At 39.4% G+C, this 26,550-nt stretch overlaps 1 protein-coding gene across 5 annotated transcripts in view; it reads left to right on the forward strand.

The window, feature by feature from the left end:
- The window catches only part of TTC17 (tetratricopeptide repeat domain 17), a 153,604-nt gene extending 127,659 nt beyond the window's left edge, over window positions 1-25,945 (forward strand). For 3 of the 5 annotated variants that reach the window (XM_082410417.1, XM_082410419.1, XM_082410418.1), the window contains 3 exons: window positions 21,738-21,857; window positions 23,054-23,197; window positions 24,801-25,945. In XM_082410417.1, coding sequence (XP_082266543.1) covers window positions 21,738-21,857; window positions 23,054-23,197; window positions 24,801-24,932 — 396 coding nt within the window. In that variant the 3' untranslated portion in view covers window positions 24,933-25,945. Of the gene's footprint in view, window positions 1-9,951; window positions 12,143-18,138; window positions 21,053-21,737; window positions 21,858-23,053; window positions 23,198-24,800 lie in introns of those variants that run through there. The other 2 variants (XR_014250250.1, XM_082410420.1) reach the window with 2 other exon arrangements.
- Window positions 25,946-26,550: the final 605 nt, after the last annotated feature.

The following is a 26,550-nucleotide window of genomic DNA, read 5'->3' on the forward strand; positions in this document are numbered from 1 at the left end:
CTTTTTCTTTTCTTCTTCTGGGACCCCTATAATTCGAATGTTGGTGCATTTAATATTGTCCCAGAGGTCTCTGAGACTATCCTCAATTCTTTTCATTCTTTTTTCTTTATTCTGCTCCCTTGCAGTTATTTCCACCATTTTATCTTCCAGGTCACTTATCCGTTCTTCTGCCTCAGTTATTCTATTGATTCCTTCTAGACTATTTTTAATTTCAGTTGTGTTGTTCATCACTGTTTGCTCTTTAGTTCTTCTAGGTCCTTGTTAAATGTTTCTTGTAATTTCTCCATTCTGTTTTCAAAATTTTGGATCATCTTTACTGTCATTACTCTGAATTCTTTTTCAGGTAGATTGACTATTTCATCTTCATTTATTTGGTCTTATAGGTTTTTACCTTACTCATTCGTCTGTAACATATTATTTTGTTGTTTCTTTCTTTTTTTTTGATCAGTGGTGCTGTATTCCTGTCTTACTGGTTGTTTGGCCTGAGGCGTCCAGCACTGGAGTTTGCAGGCAGTTGGATTGAGCCTGGTCCTGGTGCTGAGGACCTCCGGGAGGCCTCACTCCAGTTAATATTCCCTGGGGTCTGAGGTTCTCTGTTAGTCTAGCGGTTTCGACTTGGAGCTCCCACTACGGGAGCTCGGGCCTGACCTCCAGCCTGGGAACCAAGATCCCACAAGCCGGGTAGTGAGGCAAAAAAAAGAAAAAAAGGAGCAGTACAATAACAAAGAGTAAAAAACAAAATAAAATTAGAAAGATAGAAAATATATAAGGAAAAATAAATATATAAATGAATCAACAACAAGATAAAACAGAACCCCAAGAGGAAAAAAGAAAAGCCTTGTCTATGGTGGCCAGAGTTCAGGCGGAGGTGGAACTTAGTCAGGGGCTGGGTTTAGGGTGGGGCGGGACCTATGCAGGGGAGGGGTGCAGGTGATGTTTGAGCGTGGGGCAGGACCTGGTTCAGGACTAGCACCTGGTTCAGGACCCTCGCAGGCAGAAAAGGCCTTGGGGGCAGGCCCTAAGTGTGTGTGTGGGTGGGGGGGGGTGGGCGACATTCAAGTGTGGAGCGGAGCCTCTGCTTAGGACCTGCCCAGAAGCAGAGAGGCAGCACGTCCAAAGCAGGGCCTCTGGAGTGTGGAGTTCCAGAGTTTGCAGGTAAGTCCCTGGGTGAGAGTGTATGGGTGGGGTTTAGGCCCAGCATGGTTGGAGGGGGTCTCCCAGTGTAGTGGTAGGGCCCTGAGTGTAGGGGTGGGGCTTGGGCTCTGCGTGGCAGGAGGGAGGCTCCAGGGGCAGAGGATCAGACCTCAGAGCCCAGCAGGCTCTCCAGTGCCTAAGTGGACAGGGAAAGTGCTGGCCGCATTCCCTTCCATTCCTCTATGCCCCGCCCCCCACCGTCTCCCCCACGGTCTCCCCCATCCCCGCTGGACTCCTAACCGTGGGTGGGTCCCACTGGGTGTAGGAACTCCTCCCCCACCAGCCGCCCCCCAGAGGTGCCGGTCCTGTAGATCCAGCCTTTACTTTTGCTCCCGCTTCCCTCCCTCCTACTCCCTCGGGACCTGCGTGGCTGGAGGGGGCCTAGGTGGGCAGAAGATCAGGCCCGGATCTCAGCAGGCTCCCGGGGGCCCAAGTGGGCAGGGGAAACCTGGCCACTCTCGCTTCTGATTCTCTGTCCTCCCAGTGGTCCCCCAATTTCCCCTTTCAGGTGTAGGATCCCTTCCGCTCCCCCAGCCGCCCCTCAGGGGCGCCAGTCCTGTCCCACCTCCACTTCTCCTCCCCCCTCCCTCCCCCACACCCCACTTTCTACCCGGTCGCTGGGGGTTCCTCCCGTCCCTTTAGGTGTCCGTGGTCCCCCACCGGTGCCTGGTAGGTGCCCTAGTTGTGTGGAGACACAAGTTCCTCATCCTCCTAGTCCGCCATCTTGACTCTGCCTCCTTTCCAGACTTTAGGCTTGATTTATTTATTTAATTCGAGTGTCCTTCCTTGACTGTTCCCATATGGAATGGATCTTGATCTTATATACCCTTGCCAAAACCTTTGTGCAGTTTACCACGGAGTAAAGGGTTGAAGGGTTGACCTCTATACCACAATTTTTAAAAATGACCTTCTAGATCCTTCTAGGAAACAAGAAGATGGTAATAAACATGTATCCTTCCTTTCTAAATGAACAGTACTTTAGGATAAATAAATAATTGATGAGAAAAGTCTCTTTATAGGAGTATTCCAACTAATAAACTAGGAATGATCATTGCAGCCCCTAATTAATTTATGGCAGTGATTACCACTGGCTGCTAACATCACAAATAGAGAGACAGTATGTGTGTACTCTTGGAAGTTCACACTACCACCTATGAAATAGTTTTGCTTCCACTCCTCCCCAAAAACGTCAATCCTGAATCCAGTCAAGCCTCTAACTACCAACTTACGGGAAATACAGGGGACAAAGGAACATGTCAGATGGTTCCATGAGGATGCAATAAGCAGAGTCCAGTCAGTGGAAACTACAGGATAAATACCCTATATTTCTTGTACAGAAATAAATTTTAAAAATTAGGTGGTGGACTCTAGAGATCAAAAGAGACTTAAGGAATACATTAGCCATTTGCAATGTATGAACTTTATTTAGATTATGATAAAACTGTAAAAGCAAAACAAAGTTTTATAAGACAGTTGGGGGAAATAGGCACACCAGATGAATACTTGATGGTATTAAAGAATAATTTTCAATATTTTAGGCCAGATTTTTTCAAGTTTATCTTTTAAACATGAGGTTGTATCTTTTAGAGGTAACACTGAAAAACTTACTGGTGAAATTTTATAAAGTCTGGGATTTGCTTCAGATTAGCATGGATGAGGGTTTAGATGAAATAGGATTGGCCATGAGTTGTTGATAAATGTTGAATCTAGGTCATGAACACATGGAGTTCATTATACTGTTCCCTTTATTTGTATACGTATTTGAAATTTTTCATTATAAAATACCTAAGAGATGTAATCACAAAAGTGAGCAAAGAAATGACATAGAAAATGAATAGGTAAATTTTTTTAATTGATACATCTTAAACTAAAAATATATTTGTTTAAGTAATTAAGTCAAATACCCCATGGATGAGTTAGATAGATTCAGACACAGTTAAATAATAAGTGAATTGCAAGCTTTGTGTAAAAAATTACCTGGAGTATTATAGAGACAAGGAGGTAAAGGAATCAACAGATTCAGGAAGTACCATGTATCCCAAGCTGGGTAAATAAAAAGAAATCCATGCCAAGATACATTATAACAAAGACAAAGATATCTTAAAAGCATCTGTTTCAGTCAGGGTACTGTCAGGAAAACAAAAACAACATTAGGTATTTCAGAAGAGCACATTGAATTTAGAGAATCGATTACAGGCTTACCTTGTTTTATTGTGCTTCGCTTTATTGCACTTGGCAGATGCTGCATATTTTGCAAATTGAAGGTTTGCAGCAACCCTGTCTTGAGCAAGTCTATTGGTGCCATTTTTCCAGCAGCATTTGCTCACTTCGTCTCTTTGTGTCACATTTTGGTAATTCTCACAATATTTCGAACTTTTTCATTATTATTATTTGTGTTATGGTGATTCTGTAGCCAGTGATCTTTGACGTTACTTCTGCCACTCAAGACTCAGGTGATTGTTAGCATTTTTTAGCAAGAAAGTATTTTTAATTAAGATATGTACATTGTTTTTTAGACATAATGCTATTGCACACTTGACAGACTACAGTATAGTGTAAACATAACTTTTATATGCACTGGGAAACCAAAAAGTTCGTGTGACTCACTTTATTGCAATATTCCCTTTATTGTGGTAGTCTGTAACTGAACCTGCAGTATCTCTGAGGCATGACAGTACATTGTGGTGGAGGGCTGAAAAAGAAAAAAGGAAACACTTAGGTAAACCAGAGATATTAATTGTAAGGAACGAGAAGGTAAGCATTTGAGATTTTCAAAATCTAGAGTCCACGAGAGAGAGCTCTGAACGAGCTAGACTTCCTGCTTCTGAGGAGGGAGCATGGGCTGGCTGCTGGGTCTGGGAGTGCTGGAAGAAGCTGGAGACCAGAGTGCTGACCACAAAGTGCTGTTGCCAGAATGACAGTGACAGGAGCAGCATGCAAACTGGCAGGAAAAGTCCCTTTCCCTCTTACCTTCCAATCCCCTAGCACATATGTTTGCAGAACCTAACAAGAAGCCAGCTAGCAAAGGAGAAATGTGGTTTGCAGAGTTCCAGCCACAGTATCACAAAGCAGATTATAGAATTTTGGATTTGCATCTGAGAGAAAATAGCTTAAGAAATATGACAGCAGCCATTCATTAATTTATTGATTCATTCAACAAATACGTAGCAAAGTATTGTGCCAGATACTTTTCAGGTGCTTGGCATAAATCAGTGAAGAAAAATTTAGACCTAGATCTCTGCCCTCATGGGGACAGAAAGGACAGATTACCTATAGAGAAGAGATGACTCAAATGACAGCCTGTTTCTCATAGCAGCTATCTAAGCCAGATGACAGTTTTGGAAGGATACTGGGCCCGCTAGAATTGTGCACCCTACAAGGAGGGAAGAATAAAGGCACTTAAAGATAAACAACTGGAAAAAGTTTACCAAGAGCCCCACCCTAAAGGAACTTTTCTATATGATAGCTAGAGAAGGATTGTCTGAGACAAAGGAAGATTCACTAAGCAAATAAAATTATACAGGTATACAAACCCAAACAAACACTGTCTGTAGAAAACAATTTGTGGGGTTTTTAAATTATTTATTTATTTATTGTTAATTTTTTATTTTTTTTAACATCTTTATTGGAGTGTAATTGCTTTACAGTGGTGTGTCTGCTTTATAACAAAGTGAATCAGCTATACATATATTCCCATATCTCTTCCCTCTTGCGTCTCCCTCCCACCCTCCCTATCCCCCCCCAGGTGGTCACAAAGCACTGAGCTGATCTCCCTGTGCTATGCAGCTGCTTCCCACTAGCTATCTATTTTACATTTGGTAGTGTATATATGTCCATGACACTCTTCTCACTTCGTCCCAGCTTACCCTTCCCCCGCCCGTGTCCTCAAGTCCATTCTATACGTCTGTGTCTTTATTCCTGTCCTGCCCCTAGGTTCTTCAGAACCTTTTTTTTTTTTTTTTTAGATTCCATATATATGTGTTAGCAGACGGTATTTGTTTTTCTCTTTCTGACTTACTTCACTCTGTATGACAGACTCTAGGTCCATCCACCTCACTACAAATAACTCAATTTCGTTTCCTTTTATGCCGGAGTAATATTCCATTGTATGTATGTGCCACATCTTCTTTATCCATTCATCTGTCGGTGGACACTTAGGTTGCTTCCATGTCCTGGCTGTTGTAAATAGAGCTGCAGTGAACATTGTGGTACATGACTCTTTTTGAATTATGGTTTTCTCAGGGTATATGCCCAGTAGTGGGATTGCTGGGTCGTATGATAGTTCTATTTTTAGTTTTTTAAGGAACCTCCATACTGTTCTCCATAGTGGCTGTATCAATTTACATTCCCACCAACAGTGCAAGAGGGTTCTCTTTTCTCCACACCCTCTCCAGCATTATTGTTTGTAGATTTTTTGATGATGGCCATTCTGACTGGTGTGAGATGATACCTCATTGTAGTTTTGATTTGCATTTCTCTAATGATTAGTGATGTTGAGCATCCTTTCATGTGTTTCTTGTCAATCTTTACATCTTCTTTGGAGAAATGTCTATTTAGGTCTTCTGCCCATTTTTGGATTGGGTTGTTTGTCTTTTTGATATTGAGCCGCATGAGCTGCTTGTAAACTTTGGAGATTAATCCTTTGTCAGTTACTTCATTTGCAAATATTTTCTCCCATTCTGAGGGTTGTCTTTTTGTCTTGTTTATGGTTTCCTTTGCTGTGCAAAAGCTTTTAAGCTTCATTAGGTCCCATTTGTTTATTTTTGTTTTTATTTCCATTTCTCTAGGAGGTGGGTCAAAAAAGATCTTGCTGTGATGTACGTCATAAAGTGTTCTGCCTATGTTTTCCTCTAGTGTCTGGCCTTACATTTAGGTCTTTAATCCGTTTTGAGTTTATTTTTGTGTATGGTGTTAAGAAGTGTTCTAATTTCACTTTTTTACATGTAGCTGTCTGGTTTTCCCAGAACCACTTATTGAAGAGGCTGTCTTTTCTCCATTGTATATTCTTGCCTCCTTTATCAAATATAAGGTGACCATATGTGTGTGGGTTTATCTCTGGGCTTTCTATCCTGTTCCATTGATCTGTATTTCTGTTTTTGTGCCAGTACCATACTCTCTTGATTACTGTAGCTTTGTAGGATAGTCTGAAGTCCGGGAGCCTGATTCCTCCAGCTCTGTTTTTCTTTCTCAAGATTGCTTTGGCTATTCGGGGTCTTTTGTGTTTCCTTACAAATGGTGAAATTTTTTGTTCTAGTTCTGGGGAAAATGCCATTGATAGTTTGATAGGGATTGCATTGAATCTGTAGATTGCTTTGGGTAGTATAGTCATTTTCACAATGTTGATTCTTCCAATCCAAGAACATGGTATATCTCTCCATCTGTTGGTATCATCTTTAATTTCTTTCATCAGTGTCTTATAGTTTTCTGCATACAAGTCTTTTGTCCCCTTAGGTAGGTTTATTCCTAGGTATTTTATTCTTTTTGTTGCAATGGTAAATGGGAGTGTTTCCATAATTTCTCTTTCAGATTTTTCATCATTAGTGTATAGGAATGCAAGAGATTTCTCTGCATTAATTTTGTATCCTGCTACTTTACCAAATTAATTGATTAGCTCTAGTAGTTTTCTGGTAGCATCTTTGGGATTCTCTATGTATAGTATCATGTCATCTGCAAACAGTGACACTTTTACTTCTTTTCCGATTTGGATTCCTTTTATTTCTTTTTCTTCTCTCATTGCTGTGGCTAAAACTTCCAAAACTGTGTTGAATAATAGTGGTGAGAGTGGACAACCTTGTCTTGTTCCTGATCTTAGAGGAAATGGTTTCCATTTTTCACCATTGAGAACGATGTTGGCTGTGGGTTTGTCATATATGGCCTTTATTATGTTGAGGTAAGTTCCCTCTATGCCTACTTTCTGGAGGGTTTTTATCATAAATGGGTGTTGAATTTTGTCAAAAGCTTTTTCTGCATCTATTGAGATGATCATATGGTTTCTATTCTTCAATTTGTTAATATGGTGTATCACATTGATTGATTTGCATATATTGAAGAATCCTTGCATTCCTGGGATAAACCCCACTTGATCATGGTGTATGATCCTTTTAATGTGCTGCTGGATTCTGTTTGCTAGTATTTTATTGAGGATTTTTGCATCTATGTTCATCAGTGACATTGGCCTGTAGTTTTCTTTCTTTGTGACATCTTTGTCTGGTTTTGGTATCAGGGTGATGGCCTCGTAGAATGAGTTGGGGAGTGTTCCTCCCTCTGCTATATTTTGGAAGAGTTTGAGAAGGATAGTTGTTAGCTCTTCTCTAAGTGTTTGATAGAATTTGCCTGTGAAGCCATCTGGTCCTAGGCTTTTGTTTGTTGGAAGAGTTTCAATCACAGTCTTAATTTCAGTGCTTGGAATTGGTCTGTTTATATTTTCTATTTCTTTCTGGTTCAGTCTCGGAAGTAGCTAAACTGAAATACTGGAGAAATGTATATTTGAGAGTGGGATGATCAGAGTTAAGGTATTCAAAGGCCCTTTTAGTGTTCAGGAGGAGTGAGTTAATATATTACTTGGACTTTGTTAAGTTAAATATTAAGTAGAAATTTAAGGGTAACCTTTAAAAGAAATGTGCAACTCCCAAACCTCTGAAGGTAAAATAATGAAGTAAGAACAGGAGGACCAAAAAAAAAAAAAATCAATACAAGAAATGGCAAAAAAAAAAAAAAAAAAGGAAAAAAAGCATTCAAGAATCAGGATAGGGGCTTCCCTGGTGGCGCAGTGGTTGAGAATCTGCCTGCCAATGCAGGGGACACGGGTTCGAGCCCTGGTCTGGGAAGATCCCACATGCCGCGGAGCAACTAGGCCCGTGAGCCACAACTACTGAGCCTGTGCGTCTGGAGCCTGTGCTCCGCAACAAGAGAGGCCGCGATAGTGAGAGGCCCGCGCACCGCGATGAAGAGTGGCCCCCGCTCGCCGCAACTGGAGAAAGCCCTCGCACAGAAACAAAGACCCAACACAGCCAAAAATTAATTAATTAATTAATTTAAAAAAAAAAAAAATTAAAAAAAAAAAAAAGAATCAGGATAAAAAGAAACCAAGAAATATGATAAACAGTCTTTAAAAAAATCTGTAATATAACAGTCACAATAATGTCAAATTGGAAATTTTTTAAAGGAGCTACATGTTTTTAAGTCATACCTAAAGCATAATAGAAATGTTAATGGGAAAATACTAATCAAAAAGAAATATACTATCAAAAGGAAGTAGCTATAGTTATATTAATTACCTGGAAATATGTATTTCAAAGCATAAAAAATTATTAGGGTCTGAGAGAATGACCACATGATGATAAAAGCTTTAATTCACCAGAAAAACAATATATACTGCTTCTAACCTTATACATAAGCAATAAAAATAACCTCAAAATATATAAAGCAGAAAATGATTGATATAATGAGAGAAATTGACAAACCAACACACACACCTTTCTCTACCGTTGATAAGCCATTCAGTCTGTCTGAATTTATATTCATAAGTATATTAGTCTGTGATTTTCTTGTAATATTTTGTCTAGTTTTGGTATCAGGATGATAATGACTGTGTGTAATGAGTTGGGAAGTGTTCCCTACCCTTATTTTTCTGGAAAAGATTGTAGAGGATTGGTATTATATCTTCCTTAAATGTTTGATAGAAAATTCACCATTGAAGCCATCTGAACAGGGAGTTTTCTTTGTGAGAGATTTTTAACTATAAACTCAATTTCTTTAATGAGAGTATTCAAATTGTCTTTCTTCTTGAGTGAGCTTTGTTAGTTGTGTCTTTAATTTGTCTAGTTTATCTAAGTCATTGAATTTATTGACATAAAGTTGTTCATAATAGTCCCTTATCATTCCATTAATATCTGTAGGATTTGTAGTAATGTACCTTTCTCAATTCTTATCTTGGGACTTTGTATCTTTTCTCTTTTTTCCCCCGGTCACATTGACTAATAAAAGTTTATCAGTTTTTATTGAGCTTCCCAAAGAATGAGTTTTTGGATCCATTGATTTTTCTCTATTGTTTTTCTGTTTTCTCTTTCATTGATGTCTGCTCTTATCTTTGTTATCTCCTGTATTCTGCTTGTGTAGGATTTAATTTGAGAAGTTTTTTGTTTGTTTTTTTTAGTTTCTCAGTATGGAAGTTTAGGTTACTAATTTGATCCCTTGCTTTTCTAATGTAGGGGTTTAGTGCTAAAAGTTCCCTCTAAATTCTGTGCCAGCTGCATATCACAAGTTTTATTTGTCATATTTTTATTTTCATTCAGTTTAAAATGGTTTATAATTTTCCTTCTAATCTCCTCTTTGACCCATAAATTATTTAGAAGTGTGTTATGTGGTTTCTAACTATTGGGTATTTTCCAGATATCTTGCTTTAATTGATTTCTAATTTAATTACACTGTGGTAAATCAGTATACTTTGTATGATTTATTTTAAACTTATTCAGACTTGTTTTATGCCCCAGAATATGATCTGTCTTGATAAATGTTCCATAAGCACCAGAAAAGAATGCATCTTCTGCTGTTGTTAGACTGTTCTAGAAATGTCATTTAAGTCAAGTTGGTTGATAATACTCTTTATATATTCTTTATATTTACTGATTTTTTTTGTCTACTTCTATCAGTTATTGAGAGGTATGTTGAAATCTACAGCTGTAATTTTGAATTTTTTTATATCTTATTTTAGTTCTATCAGTTTTTGATTTGTGTATTTTGGGGTTCTGTTATTAGGTGCAGAAATCAGTGAAGCAGAAAACAAAGACAGAATGGAGATCAACACTCCAAAAATTGTTTCTTTGAAATGACTAGTAAAATTAACCTCTGGCAAAATTAAGAAAAAAGAAAGCACAAATAACCAATATTGGGGTAAAAGTGGAAACAAAACTACAGCTATGTCAGACTAAAGAGATAAGGATACAGTTAACAATTTTATGCCAATAAATTTGAAAATAGGTAAAGAACACAAATTTCTAGAAAAAAATTATTTTACCCAAACTGATGTGGGTCTTATAACTCTCAAATAGATTGAAGCAGTAGGTTTAAAAAAAATCTCACCAAGAATAAAACAAACTGTTAATTTTGCAGGTGAATTCTACCAAACTTTTGAAAAATACACCATCAGGTTCTTCTGGACTATAGAAAAAGGAACAACTTCCCAATTAATTCCTAGAGACTAGTGTAACCCTGAAAACAAAACTAGACAAAGACCTTATGAGAAAGAAAAATTATAGGTTAATCTCACTCACAAACATAGGTATCAAAACCATAACAAAATATTAACAGACTGAACATATATGCATGCCTTTAGATTCAGTCTGTTAACATTTTATATATATATATAAAAGATGCATCTTGACCAGTTGGGTTTATCCCAGAAATACCAATCTAAACAGTCTAACTTTAGGAAAATCTTAAATTTCATCAACCAAATTAAAGGAGAAAAATTATGAAATCATTTTAGTAGATTGCATCTGATAAAATTCAGTACATTCATGATACAAAGCTAATGCAAATTAAGAATAGACAAGGATTTCCTTAATTTGATGAGAAGAATCAACAAAACATCTTCATCAAAGATAACTGTTAATGGGAGAAATATTTAAAATAATTCTTTGCAATCAGGAAAAAGAATGCCCACCACTACCACTTCTTTTCAGCATTGTACTAAAAGTCCTAACAAGTATAGTAAATCAAGAAAAAGAAAGTAATGGCATAAGTATTAGGAAGAAAAAAAATGTTATTCAGAAATGATGTGATTATCTACATAGCAAACCTAAAAGGATCTACAGACAAATATTTAGAAATAACAATGTTTTTATCAAGGTGGCTGCCTGTAAAGTCAATAAATAAAAATAAGTTGCATTTCTGTACAGCAGCAATAAATATTAGAAAACATAATTTTTAACATGTATTTACTTTGTTACAAAAATATAAAGTTCCCAGTACTAAATCTAACAAAAAAGTCATGAGACTTAGGTGCAAAAAGTGATAAAACTTTATTGAAAGACATTTTAAAAGACCTAAATAAACAGAAAGATATGTAATGTTCATGGATAAGAAGACACACACCATAAACATGTCAGTTTTCCCCAATTTGATTTATAGAGTCAATCCTATTGTAATCAAAATAACAACAGGGTTTTTTATGGCACTTAGAAAGCAGATTTTTACATTAATATGGAAGGGTAAAACAGACAACACTCTTGAAAAGAAGAATAGGTTGTGAGAATTGCCTTTTATGAAAAATTACAAAACAAGACATTATGCCATTTGCTCAAGAAATAAGCAAAAATAATGAGGGGGACTAAATAGGAAGCCCAGAAAGTCTGTAGTGTACACAGAGCTGTGGAAGATCAACGGGGGGAGACGGGGGACTGTTCAGAAAGCTTGCTGGGGCAATTAGTTAATGTCAATCCTCACCTCACATCATACACAAAAAATGAACTCCATGTGAATTAAGGACTCAAGTATCAAAAATACTTTAAAAATTAAAATAAACTGTGGGAGATGATCTCTCTGGCCTTGAAGTACAAAAAGATTTCTTAAAGAAGATATATAAGCACAAGCTAGAGAAGAGAATGTTATTAAGTTCAACTACATTAAAGGTTAAAATTTTTTAATTAAAGACATTTTTTAAATTAAAGAAGCCAGAGTGAGAGAAAATTCATTTAACACATTTAACCTACAAGGATTAATATGCAGAGCATGTAAATAAAGTGATGAGAAAGATAAATAATAAAATAGAAAAATGTATAAAAGATATTAACAGACATTTCACAGAAAAAAGATATGTATGACCAATAAACACAAGAAACAATTCTCAATCTCACTAATAATCAGGAAATGCAAATAAAGGCTACAGTAAGATACTGTTTTATCCCCACTGATAATACCAAGAGTTAGAAAGGATATAAAGCAAGAGGCACTTTTTTGTTTTGTTTTGTTTTGTTTTGTTTTGTTTTGTTTTGTTTGTTTTTTTATACTGCAGGTTCTTATTAGGCATCAATTTTATACACATCAGTGTATACATGTCAATCCCAATCGCCCAATTCAGCACACCACCATCCCCACCTCACCGCAGTTTTCCCCCCTTGGTGTCCATATGTCCATTAGAGACATCTGTGTCTCAACTTCTGCCCTGCAAACTGGCTCATCTGTACCATTTTTCTAGGTTCCACATACATGCATTAATATACGATATTTGTTTTTCTCTTTCTGACTTACTTCACTCTGTATGACAGTCTCTAGATCCATCCACGTCTCAACAAATGACTCAATTTCCTTCCTTTTTATGGCTGAGTAATATTCCATTGTATATATGTACCACAACTTCTTTATCCATTCGTCTGTTGATGGGCATTTAGGTTGCTTCCATGACCTGGCTATTGTAAATAGTGCTGCAATGAACATTGGGGTGCATGTGTCTTTTTGAATTACGGTTTTCTCTGGGTATATGCCCAGTGGTGGGATTGCTGGATCATATGGTAATTCCATTTTTAGTTTTTTAAGGGACCTCCATACTGTTCTCCATAGTGGCTGTATCAATTTACATTCCCACCAACAGTGCAAGAGGTTTCCCTTTTCTCCACACCCTCTCCAGCATTTGTTGTTTGTAGATTTTCTGATGATGCCCATTCTAACAGGAGTGAGGTGATACCTCATTGTAGTTTTGATTTGCATTTCTCTAATAATTAGTGATGTTGAGCATCTTTTCATGTGCTTCGTGGCTGTATGTCTTCTTTGGAGAAATGTCTATTTAGGTCTTCTGCCCATTTTTGGATTGGGGTGTTTGTTGCTTTGATATTGAGCTGAATGAGCTGTTTATATATTTTGGAGATTAATCCTTTGTCCATTGATTCATTTGCAAATATTTTCTCCCATTCTGAGGGTTGTCTTTTCGTCTTGTTTATGGTTTCCTTTGCTGTGCAAAAGCTTTGAAGTTTCATTAGGTCCCACTTGTTTATTTTTGTTTTTATTTCCATTACTCTAGGAGGTGGATCAAAAAAGATCTTGCTGTGATTTATGTCAAAGAGTGTTCTTCCTATGTTTTCCTCTAAGAGTTTTATAGTGTCCAGTCTTATATTTAGGTCTCTAATCCATTTTGAGTTTATTTTTGTGTATGGTGTTAGGGAGTATTCTAATTTCATTCTTTTACATGTAGCTGTCCAGTTTTCCCAGCACCACTTATTGAAGAGACTGTCTTTTCTCCATTGTATATCTTTGCCTCCTTTGTCATAGATTAGTTGACCATAGGTGCGTGGGTTAATCTCTGGGCTTTCTATCTTGTTCCATTGATCTATGTTTCTGTTTTTGTGCCAGTACCATATTGTCTTGATTACTGTAGCTTTGTAGTATAGTCTGAAGTCAGGGAGTCTGATTCCTCCAGCTCCATTTTTTTGCCTCAAGACTGCTTTGGCTATTCGGGGTCTTTTGTGTCTCCATACAAATTTTAAGATGATTTGTTCTAGCTCCGTAAAAAATGCCATTGGTAATTTGATAGGGATTGCATTGAATCTGTAGATTGCTTTGGGTAGTATACTCATTTTCACAATATTGATTCTTCCAATCCAAGAACATGGTATATCTCTCCATCTGTTGGTATCATCTTTAATTTCTTTCATCAGTGTCTTATAGTTTTCTGCATACAGGTTTTTGTCTCCCTAGGTAGGTTTATTCCTAGGTATTTTATTCTTTTTGTTGCAATGGTAAATGGGAGTGTTTCCATAATTTCTCTTTCAGATTTTTCATCATTAGTGTATAGGAATGCAAGAGATTTCTGTGCATTAATTTTGTATCCTGCAACTTTACCATATTCATTAATTAGCTCTAGCAGTTTTCTGGTGGCAGTTTTAGGATTCTCTATGTATAGTATCATGTCATCTGCAAACAGTGACAGTTTTACTTCTTCTTTTCCAATTTGTATTCCTTTTATTTCTTTTTCTTCTCTGATTGCCGTGGCTAGGACTTCCAGAACTATGTTGAATAATAGTGGTGAGAGTGGACATCCTTGTCTTGTTCCTGATCTTAGAGGAAATGCTTTCAGTTTTTCACCATTGAGAATGATGTTTGCTGTGGGTTTGTCATATATGGCCTTTATTATGTTGAGGTAGGTTCCCTCTATGCCTACTTTCTGGAGAGTTTTTATCAGAAATGGGTGTTGAATTTTGTCAAAAGCTTTTTCTGCATCTATTGAGATGATCATATGGTTTTTATTCTTCAATTTGTTAATATGGTGTATCACATTGATTGATTTGCGTATATTGAAGAATCCTTGCATCCCTGGGATAAATCCCACTTGATCGTGGTGTATGATCCTTTTAATGTGTTGTTGGATTCTGTTTGCTAGTATTTTGTTGAGGATTTTTGCATCTATATTCATCAGTGATATTGGTCTGTAATTTTCTTTTTTTGTGGTGTCTTTGTCTGGTTTTGGTATCAGGGTGATGGTGGCCTCATAGAATGAGTTCGGGAGTGTTCCTTCCTCTGCAATTTTTTGGAAGAGTTTGAGAAGGATGGGTGTTAGCTCTTCTCTAAATGTTTGATAGAATTCACCTGTGAAGCCATCTGGTCCTGGACTTTTGTTTGTTGGAAGATTTTTAATCACAGTTTCAATTTCATTACTTGTGACTCGTCTGTTCATATTTTCTATTTCTTCCTGGTTCAGTCTTGGAAGGTTATACCTTTCTAAGAATTTGTCCATTTCTTCCAGGTTGTCCATTTTATTGGCGTAAAGTTGTTTGTAGTAGTCTCTTAGGATGCTTTGTATTTCTGCGGTGTCTGTTGTAACTTCTCCTTTTTCATTTCTGATTTTATTGATTTGAGTCCTCTCCCTCTTTTTCTTGATGAGTCTGGCTAATGGCTTATCAATTTTGTTTATCTTCTCAAAGAACCAGCTTTTAGTTTTATTGATCTTTGCTATTGTTTTCTTTGTTTCTATTTCATTTGTTTCTGCTCTGATCTTTATGATTTCTTTCCTTCTGCTAACTTTGGGTTTTGTTTGTTCTTCTTTCTCTAGTTTCTTTAGGTGTAAGGTTAGATTGTTTACTTGAGATTTTTCTTGTTTCTTTAGGTAGGCTTGTATAGCTATAAACTTCCCTCTTAGAACCTCTTGCTGCATCCCATAGGTTTTGGGTCGTCGTGTTTTCATTGTCATTTGTCTCTAGGTATTTTTTGATTTCCTCTTTGACTTCTTCAGTGATCTCTGGGTTATTTAGTAACGTATTGTTTAGCCTCCATGTGTTTGTCTTTTTTACGTTTTTTTCCCTGTAATTCATTTCTAATCTCATAGCGTTGTGGTCAGAAAAGATGCTTGATATGATTTCAATTTTCTTAAATTTACTGAGGCTTGATTTGTGACCCAAGATGTGATCTATCCTGGAGAATGTTCCGTGCGCACTTGAGAAGAACGTGTATTCTGCTGTTTTTGGATGGAATGTCCTATATATATCAATTAAATCTATCTGGTCTATTGTGTCATTTAAAGCTTGTGTTTCCTTATTTATTTTCATTTTGGATGATCTGTCCATTGGTGTAAGTGAGGTGTTAAAGTCCCCCACTATTATTGTGTTACTGTCGATTTCCTCTTTTATAGCTGTTAGCAGTTGCCTTATGTATTGAGGTGCTCCTATGTTGGGTGCATATATATTTATAATTGTTATATCTTCTTCTTGAATTGATCCCTGGATCATTATGTAGTGTCCTTCCTTGTCTCTTGTAACATTCTTTATTTTAAAGTCTATTTTATCTGATATGAGTATAGCTACTCCAGCTTTCTTTTGATTTCCATTTGCATGGAATATCTTTTTCCATCCCCTCACTTTCAGTCTGTATGTGTCTCTAGGTCTAAAGTGGGTCTCTTGTAGACAGCATATATATGGGTCTTGTTTTTGTATCCATTCAGCCAGTCTATGTCTTTTGGTTGGGGCATTTAATCCATTCACGTTTAAGGTAATTATCGATATGTATGTACCTATGACCATTTTCTTAATTGTTTTGGGTTTGTTTTTGTAGGTCCTTTTCTTCTCTTGTGTTTCCCACTTAGAGAAGTTCCTTTAGCATTTGTTGTAGAGCTGGTTTGGTGGTGCTGAATTCTCTTAGCTTTTGCTTGTCTGTAAAGCTTTTGATTTCTCCATCAAATCTAAATGAGATCCTTGCCGGGTAGAGTAATCTTGGTTGTAGGTTCTTCCCTTTCATCACTTTAAGTATATCATGCCACTCCCTTCTGGCTTGCAGAGTTTCTGCTGAGAAATCAGCTGTTAACCTTATGGGAGTTCCCTTGTATGTTATTTGTTGTTTTTCCCTTGCTGCTTTCAATAATTTTTCTTTGTCTTTAATTTTTGCCACTTTGATTACTATGTGTCTCGGCGTGTTTCTCCTTGGGTTTATTCTGTATGGGACTCTCTGCGCTTCCTGGACTTGGGTGGCTATTTCCTTTCCCATGTTAGGGAAGTTTTCGACTATAATCTCTTCAAATATTTTCTCTGGGCCTTTCTCTCTCTCTTCTCCTTCTGGGACCCCTATAATGCGAATGTTGTTGCGTTTAATGTTGTCCCAGAGGTCTCTTAGGCTGTCTTCATTTCTTTTCATTCTTTTTTCTTTAGTCTGTTCCGCAACAGTGAATTCCACCATTCTGTCTTCCAGGTCACTTATCCGGTCTTCTGCCTCAGTTATTCTGCTATTGATTCCTTCTAGTGTAGTTTTCATTTCAGTTATTGTATTGGTCATCTCTGTTTGTTTGTTCTTTAATTCTTCTAGGTCTTTGTTAATCATTTCTTGCATCTTCTCAATCTTTGCCTCCATTCTTATTCCGAGGTCCTGGATCATCTTCACTATCATTATTCTGAATTCTTTTTCTGGAAGGTTGCCTATCTCTACTTCATTTAGTTGTTTTTCTGGGTTTTTTTCTTGTTCCTTCATCTGGTACATAGCCCTCTGCCTTTTCATCTTGTCTATCTTTCTGTAACTGTGGTTTTTGGTCCACGGGCTGCAGGATTGTAGTTTTTCTTGTTTCTGTTGTCTGCCCTCTGGTGGTTGAGGCTATCTAAGAGGCTTGATGGGAGGCTCTGGTGGTGGGTAGAGCTGAGTGTTGCTGTGGCGGTCAGAGCTCAGTAAAACCTTAATCCACTTGACTGTTGATGGGTGGGGCTGGGTTCCCTCCCTGTTGCTGTGGTGGTCAGAGCTCAGTAAAACCTTAATCCACTTGACTGTTGATGGGTGGGGCTGGGTTCCCTCCCTGTTGGTTGTTTTGCCTGAGGCAACCCAACACTGGAGCCTACCCGTGCTCTTTGGTGGGGTTAATGGCAGACTCTGGGAGGGCTCACGCCAAGGAGAACTTCCCAGAACCTCTGTTGCCAGTGTCCTTATCCCCACGGTGAAACAGAGCCACCACTCGCCTCTGCAGGAGACCCCCCAACACCAGCAGGTAGGTCTGGTTCAGTCTCCCCCAGGGTCACTGCTCCTTCCCCTGGGTCCCGATGCACACATTACTTTGTGTGTGCCCTCCAAGAGTGGGGTCTCTGTTTCCCCCGTCCTGTCAAAGTCCTGCAATCAATTCCCACTAGGCTTCAAAGTCTGATTCTCTAGGAATTCCTCCTCCCGTTGCCGGACCCCCAGGTTGGGAAGCCTGACCTGGGGCTCAGAACCTTCACTCCAGTGGGTGGACTTCTGTGGTATAAGTGTTCGCCAGTCTGTGAGTCACCCACCCAGCAGTTATGGGATTTGATTTTACTCTGATTGCGCCCCTCCTACCGTCTCACTGTGGCTTCTCCTCTGTCCTTGGACGTGGGGTATCCTCCTTGGTGAAGTCCAGGGTCTTCCTGTCAATGATTGTCCGGCAGCCAGTTGTGATTCTGGTGCTCTTGCAAGAGGGAGTGAGAGCACGTCCTTCTACTCCGCCATCTTCATCTCTGTCCGCAAGAGGCACTTTTAAACATTGCTGATAGCACTGAAACTTGTCATAACACCTTTAGGAAGCAATTTGGCTTTCTCTTGTTACGTTGGACATTTGCGCATCCTCTGACCCAGCAGTTCCACTCCTAGGTATCTAGACTAGAGAACCTCTTTGTACATCTATTGGCAACGGGAAGCTAACTTAAAAACAGGAAATAACTCAAACCCTCCCATTTACAGAAAATGTATAAATACGTTATAGTATATTCACTTCATGGACATTTAATTGTGCAGCAAGGAAATTGAATGAACTGAAACTACATACAGCAAAATGGATGAATCTTAGAGGGCTAAATAAAAGCACCAAGTCCCAGAAGGCTCCGTCACCATGTTTATAATGCACAGGAAGAAGTAAACTAAGTAGTGTATTGTTGGAGCAAATATGTGTGTGTAAGTGATAGAACGGTGTTTAAAAAGAGCAATGGAATAATAAACACAACACTTGGGATAGCGTGTGCCTCTGGAGAAAAGACAAGAGGATGGCATAGTGTAAGAACATACAGGAGAAGCAGGTTCATTCTTTAGTAGGGTAGCGGTTTCTGGAATATTCATTATTTTATGCTTTACTGCGTACATGTATATTTTATATAATTACATATTTGTTGTGTGTGTATATATATAAATATGTTCTTCAGTATGTGTCAGATATTGGCATTAAAGAAAGGTAATTTTATTTTCTTAAAAAAAGGATCCTTTTGGGAAGCCAGTCAGAAGAATCAAGTCATAAAGAAGGAGGAACACATCAGGCTAGCTTCAGATTTCTGTGCAGCACCCATTCAAACCAAGAGGCAATGGAGCAGTACCAGCAAATTATTCAAGGAAAGAAAGAATGAGCCATGGTTTTATATCCAGCCAGCTGTGCTTCAGGCATAAAAGCTATAGACAGAAAGTTTTGAACTTATATGATTGTATTTGTTTGCTAGGGGTGCCATAACAAAATACTATAGATGGGGTGGCTTAAACAATAGAAATTTATTTTCTCACAGTTCTGGAGGCTACAAGTCAGGGATCCAGGTGCCAGCAGGGTTGTTTTCCTCTGAGGGCTTGCTCCTTGGTTTGCAGTTGGCCACCCTGTTGGCACCTCTCGCCGTCATCCCTCCGCACACAAGACCCTGATTTATCTCTTCCTCTTCTATAAATCCTTCACATAAATCCAGTTATATTAGATTAGGGCCCCACAATAATGGCCTCATTTTAACTTAATCAGCTCTTTAAAGACTTTATTTCTAAATAGTTACATTCTGAGGAACTAGAGATTGGAGACTTCAACATATGAATTTGGGGGGACACAGTTCAGCCCATAACAACAATTTCAGAGAATAATTTTCCCATCAGCCCTTCTTAAGAAAACTACTAGAAGATAAACTTCAGCCAACCAGGAGATGACTAGGGAAGCCACACAAAAGTAATGTCATTGATCAAGGACTATATTTAACTGTAGAACCAATACAAAAACAAAGGCAGGAAATTGGGTGATAGAACAGAATATAAATGCTATGTGCCCCGACAATGAAAAATGATAAAATTACCAAAAAAATAGATTGGAAGACAGAAAGAAGATAGGAAGCAGGGTACGTTTTCTGATGCCTCATCTGTAATGGCTGGGAGTTAGAGACCGCCCATCAGAATGAAATAGACAGGAAAATGCAAAATTAAACCTAAATTAACCCAACATTAGACCTAAATTAAGTACTAAAGTTTTGTATATGATAAAGGTAGCATCACAGTGGGGGAGAGAGGAATTACTCATTAACTATTATTGAGACAACTTAGTAGCCATCTGGAAAAAAAATTAAATTGGAGCCATATCTTTTACAGCAAGTTAAATTTTAAGTGGATCAAAGGTTTAAATGTGAAAAATGAAACTACAAATGTTCTGGGGAAAAAAACATGGTAAAAATTCTTGATAACCTTGGAGTAAACAAGACCTTCCTAACTGAAAATCCAGAAGCCATCAGAAATAGATTAATGAACTGAACTATGTAGACATTAAAACCTTTATATCACACAAAGCACCGTAAGTCCAAAGGCAGACTTGAGAAGCCTGGGGGAATGTATCTGTAATTCATATACAGGCAAGGGACTAATCTCCCTTATACCTAAAGAGCTTTCTCATATAGATAAGCTAAAGACCTCACAGAAAAATTAACAATATAAGAACAGGTCGTTCACAGAAAAGAAATACAAAAGGCTGTCAAACATGAAAGGATGGTCAGCTCCATTCATAAGAAGGGAAATGCAGATTTAAACCGCATTTTCACCTATCAAAGATCCCAGAGTTTAATAACAGACTCCTTGGTGAGGCCATAAAGAAACAGGGACATGTGTATATTTCTGGTGGGATATTAAATTGCTACAATCCTATGGAAGGCAGTGTGGTGATGTCTATCAAACTAACATGTGTATCCCCTTGATATAGCATGTCCACACTGGAAATGTATCCTACAGATACGCTGCACAGACGCAAAATTACACCTATACAAAGTCATGTTTGCAGCATTGTTTTTAATAGTGAAGAATTGGGGGAGAGAGGAATATTCATTAATAAGGACCTAGTTAAATAAATAATGGTACTTCCAAACAATGAAATACTATGCAGCTGATAACAAAGGAATGAAGAGGCTTTCTACACACTGATGCAGAAAGATCTCTAAGGTGTACTGTTTAGTGAAAAAAGCAAAGTGCAGATGAATGTTATCTCTTATATAAGTAATAGGCTTATAAAAGCAGGAGTGAGAGATAAGTCTGTATTCATATTTGCTTATATAAAGCATAAAGAAATCCTAGAAGGTTACATAAGAAACTAAAAATAGTGTTTACTTGTATATAATAGTGACAAGGATGGCAGGGAGGTTTTTCTTTGTATAACTTTATATAATTTCTGGGTTTTTTTTTTTTTTTAATTATTTATTTATTTATTTAATTAATTAATTTATGGCTGTGTTGGGTCTTCGTTTCCGTGCGAGGGCTTTCTCCAGTTGCGGCAAGTGGGGGCCACTCTTCATCGCGGTGCGCGGGCCTCTCACTGTCGCGGCCTCTCCCGTTGCGCAGCACAGGCTCCAGACGCGCAGGCTCAGTAATTGTGGCTCACGGGCCTAGTTGCTCCGCGGCATGTGGGATCTTTCCAGACCAGGGCTCGAACCCGTGCCCCCTGCATTGGCAGGCGGATTCTCAACCACTGCGCCACCAGGGAAGCCCCAATTTCTGGGTTTTGAAACGTGAATGAATTACCTGTTCAAAAAGATAAGTAAATTTAAATATAAAAGAACATGGGCATGAAATATAGTTCTGCTACTTAGTAATTGAGTGGATTTGGACAAGATATTTAACCTCTCTGGATCATAGTTTTCTTATCTATAAAAAGGCTGTAATATTAGAATCAAGCTTATAGGGTTGTTATTAGGATTAATAAGAGGATTAACATAAGTGTATAGCAGACCACCAGGACCAGGTAAGTACTCAGTTAAATGGTCATTAACTTGTGTTACTTGTGTTACTGTTCTTAATCTTGGTGGTAAATTAGGGTGTTATTTAAGAAACATCAGCCTTAGCTGACCATTCCTTTGTAGAACCAGACGTCCTGGGTCCTTTCCAGCATGGCAGCCCTCTATTGGAGAGTGAAAGGCCAAGGAAAGAAGGCGATTGACTGCCTACGCCAGGCCCTGCACTATGCTCCACACCAGATGAAGGTGAGTGGGACTCAGAGGTGTGAATTCCCATCCCTCAGTCCTTTCCTTTGCCCAGTGGTTTATTCTGAGGTTTCAACAACCTTCCTCATGCTCAGCCTATAAGAAAATGGCAAAAGGCTAAGATAGGGCGGAAAAACTTATGACCCCACTTGTGCCACCACAAGCCTGTGAATTACACCCACTATTGTGCGTTCCCTACCTCAGCAAGATGGACCATCAGGGAAGGGCTTCAAGATCACTGTAAAACATTATATCAGGAGCAGGCATTGCCAAGTTCGAAATGCAGCTCTGCCTCTCACTAGGTTTGTGATCTTAGGCAAATTCTTAAACCTCTGTGACCTTATTAATGACATGCACTCTGTGGGTGTCCAGCAAGGACAAAGATGGGTCATTTTTTCTGTTTCTTCTGTATCTCCTATAGAAGAACCCAGTGATATAGAACAATGCAATATAGATAGCAGTTGCTCAGGTAACACATTTAAAGGGAATAAATATTTGTGATAATAATACTGCTACTTATTCAACCCATCATTCTGTGCTCTGTACTGCTAGGCGATAGGGAAGGGCGAAGACTCTGGATCAGGGGTCAGGGAACTTTTTCTGTAAAGGGCCAGGTGGTACAAATTTAGGGTCTGAGGCCAGACAGGCTCTGTTGCAGCCACTCAGTTCTGCCATGATAGAGTGAAAACAGCCACAGAAATACCTAAGGGAATGGGAATGGTGTGGTCCAATAAAAAGTTACAAAAGCAGGCAGCAGGCTGGACGTGGCCTGTGGGCCACAGCTTGCCAGCCCCTGCCTCAGGCAGCGCGGCGATCCTTGCAGAAAACCCCTTGGCTCTGTGACGGCATGCCCCAGAGTGTGGGCTGTGCAGAGCGTCGGGCCACCAACTTCCCTTACCAAGCTGCAGCGCGACCAGGAGCTTGCACCAGGATGGAAAACAACAACCGCACTCAGCAGGTTTTTACGCAGCTGACATGTTTGTTTGTTTGTTGAGGCAAGTCTCACTCAGCGAAAGAAGCACTGCTTGGATAGGCTGGTGCGCGCCCCTCCTGTCACAGACCCGTAGCAGACGGCAGCCTCCTGCGCCGAGTTGCACGACTCTGCCATTCACCAGGAAACGCTGACCACGTTACTTACGATCACCAGAGCCGAGAATGAAAGCTCTTCCCTTCTCGCGTTCTCCTTCCTCCCCCAGGACGTGCCCCTCATTAGCCTGGCCAACATCCTGCACAACGCCAAGCTCTGGAACGATGCCGTCATCGTGGCCACCATGGCAGTGGAGATCGCGCCACACTTTGCTGTGAACCACTTCACGCTGGGCAACGTCTACGTGGCGATGGTGAGGTTGGCCTGTGAGCGGAGCAAACCAGCTCTGCCGCCTTCTCTTGGGCACATCTTCTTTGATTTCAAACCCTCTTTGACTGTGTCAGTGTCCTCCAGTTTCCTGTAAGTTTTGCGTCTAAAATTGTTAGCTCTCCACCAAAGGTATATTTTATAGGTAAGGGGTTTGTGAGTTTTTTAAATAATACAGGAAATTCATCCACATATTTGCAACTATGTAGTTCCTCACCTTGAGTTTTTAACAGTAATAGAGTCAGATTTACCTGCAGTTTTCTAGAGACGTCACCTGTTCCAGGAAACCTTACCTAACCCTCCACGTGGACGGACACACTCTCGTGCTTTCTTACTGCAAGGTTGGGCTAGGTCCCTACGGTTGCACTCATGATGCCCTGTGCAGATTTCTCTTGTAGTTTCACCTTGTTTTATAATTTTTGTTTCAAGTATTAGTCTCTCCCCCTAGACCAGGAGCTCCTTAGGAAAGAGACTCCTCTTCATCTCCCTGTTCCTAGCACTTCACAGGGTTTGGCCCATAGTAGGTGCTCACCAAAGCTTTGATGAATGATGGAATGCCACTAGTTTCATAGGATACCATTTACAGATAAAATGGCAAAGCCATCTTGTCCAGAACAAGGGCCAATTTCAGAACTTAAAGTCCCAGGGGTCCCCCAGAAGCTGTCATAGCCGAACTTAACGAGAATTGTGCCATCCACTTTCATCCAAAGCTTGGGGTCCCACATGGGGCTTTTCCCACGGTACTCTCAGTAAAGGTTAATAGAATGAGCAGCTTCGGGCTCTAAGTTTTATGTGTTATCCATGACTTCAAAGGCAGGAAATATAATTTTGGCCAGGTAGGTCTTGCTGAATGTGCAGATTTCCCTCTCTGCGTCTTAAAATTGAAGAATCTATTTTCATCCCCAGTAAATGCAAAATTTGCTGCTGTGAATGAGAAATTCTGCCTCTCATTTGGCCAGAAGGAGCCATTTAAGCAGTAGATTTGGGCTCTTCTTTGAGAGTATTAGTCTAAGTAAAAGATTAACGCCTTCACTATGGCAGTGATCATTTCCAAACCGTGTTCGTATTTTCAAGTGTTGGGGAGAATAAGAAACTCTTTCAGAATTTACAAGTCTAATTGAGATACCTGACATGACTTCCATCTTTCCAGTTAACAGTAGAAAATTCAGGCAGATGCAAAATAAGCTTTTGCCAGACATAGTTCTAGAGGTTTCTGCAAGGACTAAAGGAAGGGATTCCATAAAGTGCCTAGCACTGTGCCTGGCACACAGCAGGTACTCAGTAATGTTGGTTCTTACTGTCGCTACCACAATTACTCCTATTGTTGGGCTAAACCTCTGTAAACTTGATCTCCCCTTTCCCTCCAGTTCTTGGGCTCTGCCATAATTTTCTTTGTTATCTCATACCTTGGGGATGGAGGTAGTTGTTTCCTCCAGACCTCAGAGTTTTCCTCAGAGATTTAGATCCACTAAGAAAATACTGCAGGATTGTCACTACCACAGATGTGCTTTTCAAAGAAAAAGAAGTCACCATATATATTTAGTCTGGTGGTAGTACCCCTCTCACTTTTGTCCCTCTGCCCCTCACAGGAAGAGTTTGAAAAAGCACTGGTGTGGTACGAATCTACACTGAAGCTGCAGCCCGAGTTTGTCCCGGCCAAGAACCGAATCCAGACCATCCAGTGTCACTTAATTCTGAAGAAGGGCCGGCGCTCTCCTTAGCTCACTCCTCCCTTCTCTCCTGTCTCTCTTTTCTCATGCTCTTCAAAAAAGGAATAAGAAACCAATCATTGTCAGTATCTACTTTTAATGATGTGTGTGACAGTAACTGAGTAAGACATATAACAGGACTTTTACATATGTGGGAATTGGTTTGTTTTGGTTTTTAAGTTCCTTCTTTCCCCCAGCCAACCTCAGAAACATAAATTTCTTAAAAGGAAAATGCAGCCTAAAGATATCATGTAAATACTGAGCCAAGACATTTCTGGAGCTGTGCTCTGTCTCCAAAACTTCAATGCCTTTAGGGCTTTTCTCAGTGGTCCAGCCAGCCTCCTCCACTTCGGCGGAGGGCGAAACCGCATCGCACATTCTCTGCTTCCCGTCGTAGCCTCTGTTGTCAGTGGAAATGCAGAAGCCCATCTGGTGCCAGTCAGTGAGAAGCAATGTTCCATGCTCTCCCCACTAGATCTCCATGCTGCCCCCAGCCTTGTCCGTTCCATGCTGCTCCGATCCCAACTCTCACAGGTAGTTTGCGGGGGAGGAAGGGGAAATGATTGATTTTAAAAACAAAATATTTACAACAAAAACTCTTAGGATCACCTGACCTTTGTGATGTTATTTATGTTGGGGAGGGAGGGGGGCTGAGAAGGGGAAATCAGCAGTGTACAACATCGATATCATTTGTACTTTAATTACAAATCACAAGGAAACCAATAAGTTGAAATCCTATATAACAGGTTTATATATATAGAATATGTATATTTGAAGCCCTCTACAGACTGAGTCTGTGTTTTACTAATTCTTTGTTCACTGTGTTACCCCTCTTGGAACGAGGCACGAGTGTCAGCTCCCTCTCTCTGAGGCCTTCAGACTTAGCCCCTCAGGAGAGCGATGAGCCAAGGTTGAGTGTTCGTACAATGCTTATACCTCTGGTCCAAGGAGAGTCAGAAACTCCGGGCATTTGGGAGTCTTCAAGGGCACATACTGAGGACAAAAATAAAAGTTGTTTATGAGAATAGGTCTGTGGTGTGGTTCTTCTTTATAGAACCAGGCTCATTTGGACAGCTGTGAAGCCTAACTATAACTCTGGGTCAGATCTTCTCAAGTCCTAGGTTGTCTTTATCTTTCTTTCTTTCCACCACAGCAAGGTGAGGGGAGAAACAATCCATCACTAGGTTTTATGGTTGATGAACTTTATTAACATGATACATTTGACCAGGAAAGATGCACAGTCAGCAGATGTTCAGAGTTGATAATTGACCTTCCTGGGAAAGGAAGAATAATCTAAACCACAAAGTCAGCCCTCTGGTGAGCACTGATCCTAAAGTTCGTCGAAGTAAGCTTCGTGGAGCTTTGGTGAGAGTTGTACCAGTGTGAAACTGAGCATTCCCTTTGGAACAGGACTCCACTGAACACAGGGTTTCCTAGAACATTATCAGACACCAGTCATCTCAAATACTGGGTCACTAAACCTGGAGCATTTGCTTCTAGCAGAGACTGTAATTTCTTAGAAGCAGGTGAGCAATCAGACATGCCTGTCAACTCTCCTTCTGTCTTTCATGCAGCTAGAGTCCAGCTAACTTCAAACAGTTTTATATCAGATGTATTTTGAGAAGCAGCT

Source organism: Balaenoptera physalus (genome assembly GCF_965194825.1).
Source record: "Balaenoptera physalus genome assembly, chromosome: 10".
Lineage (NCBI taxonomy): Eukaryota > Metazoa > Chordata > Mammalia > Artiodactyla > Balaenopteridae > Balaenoptera > Balaenoptera physalus.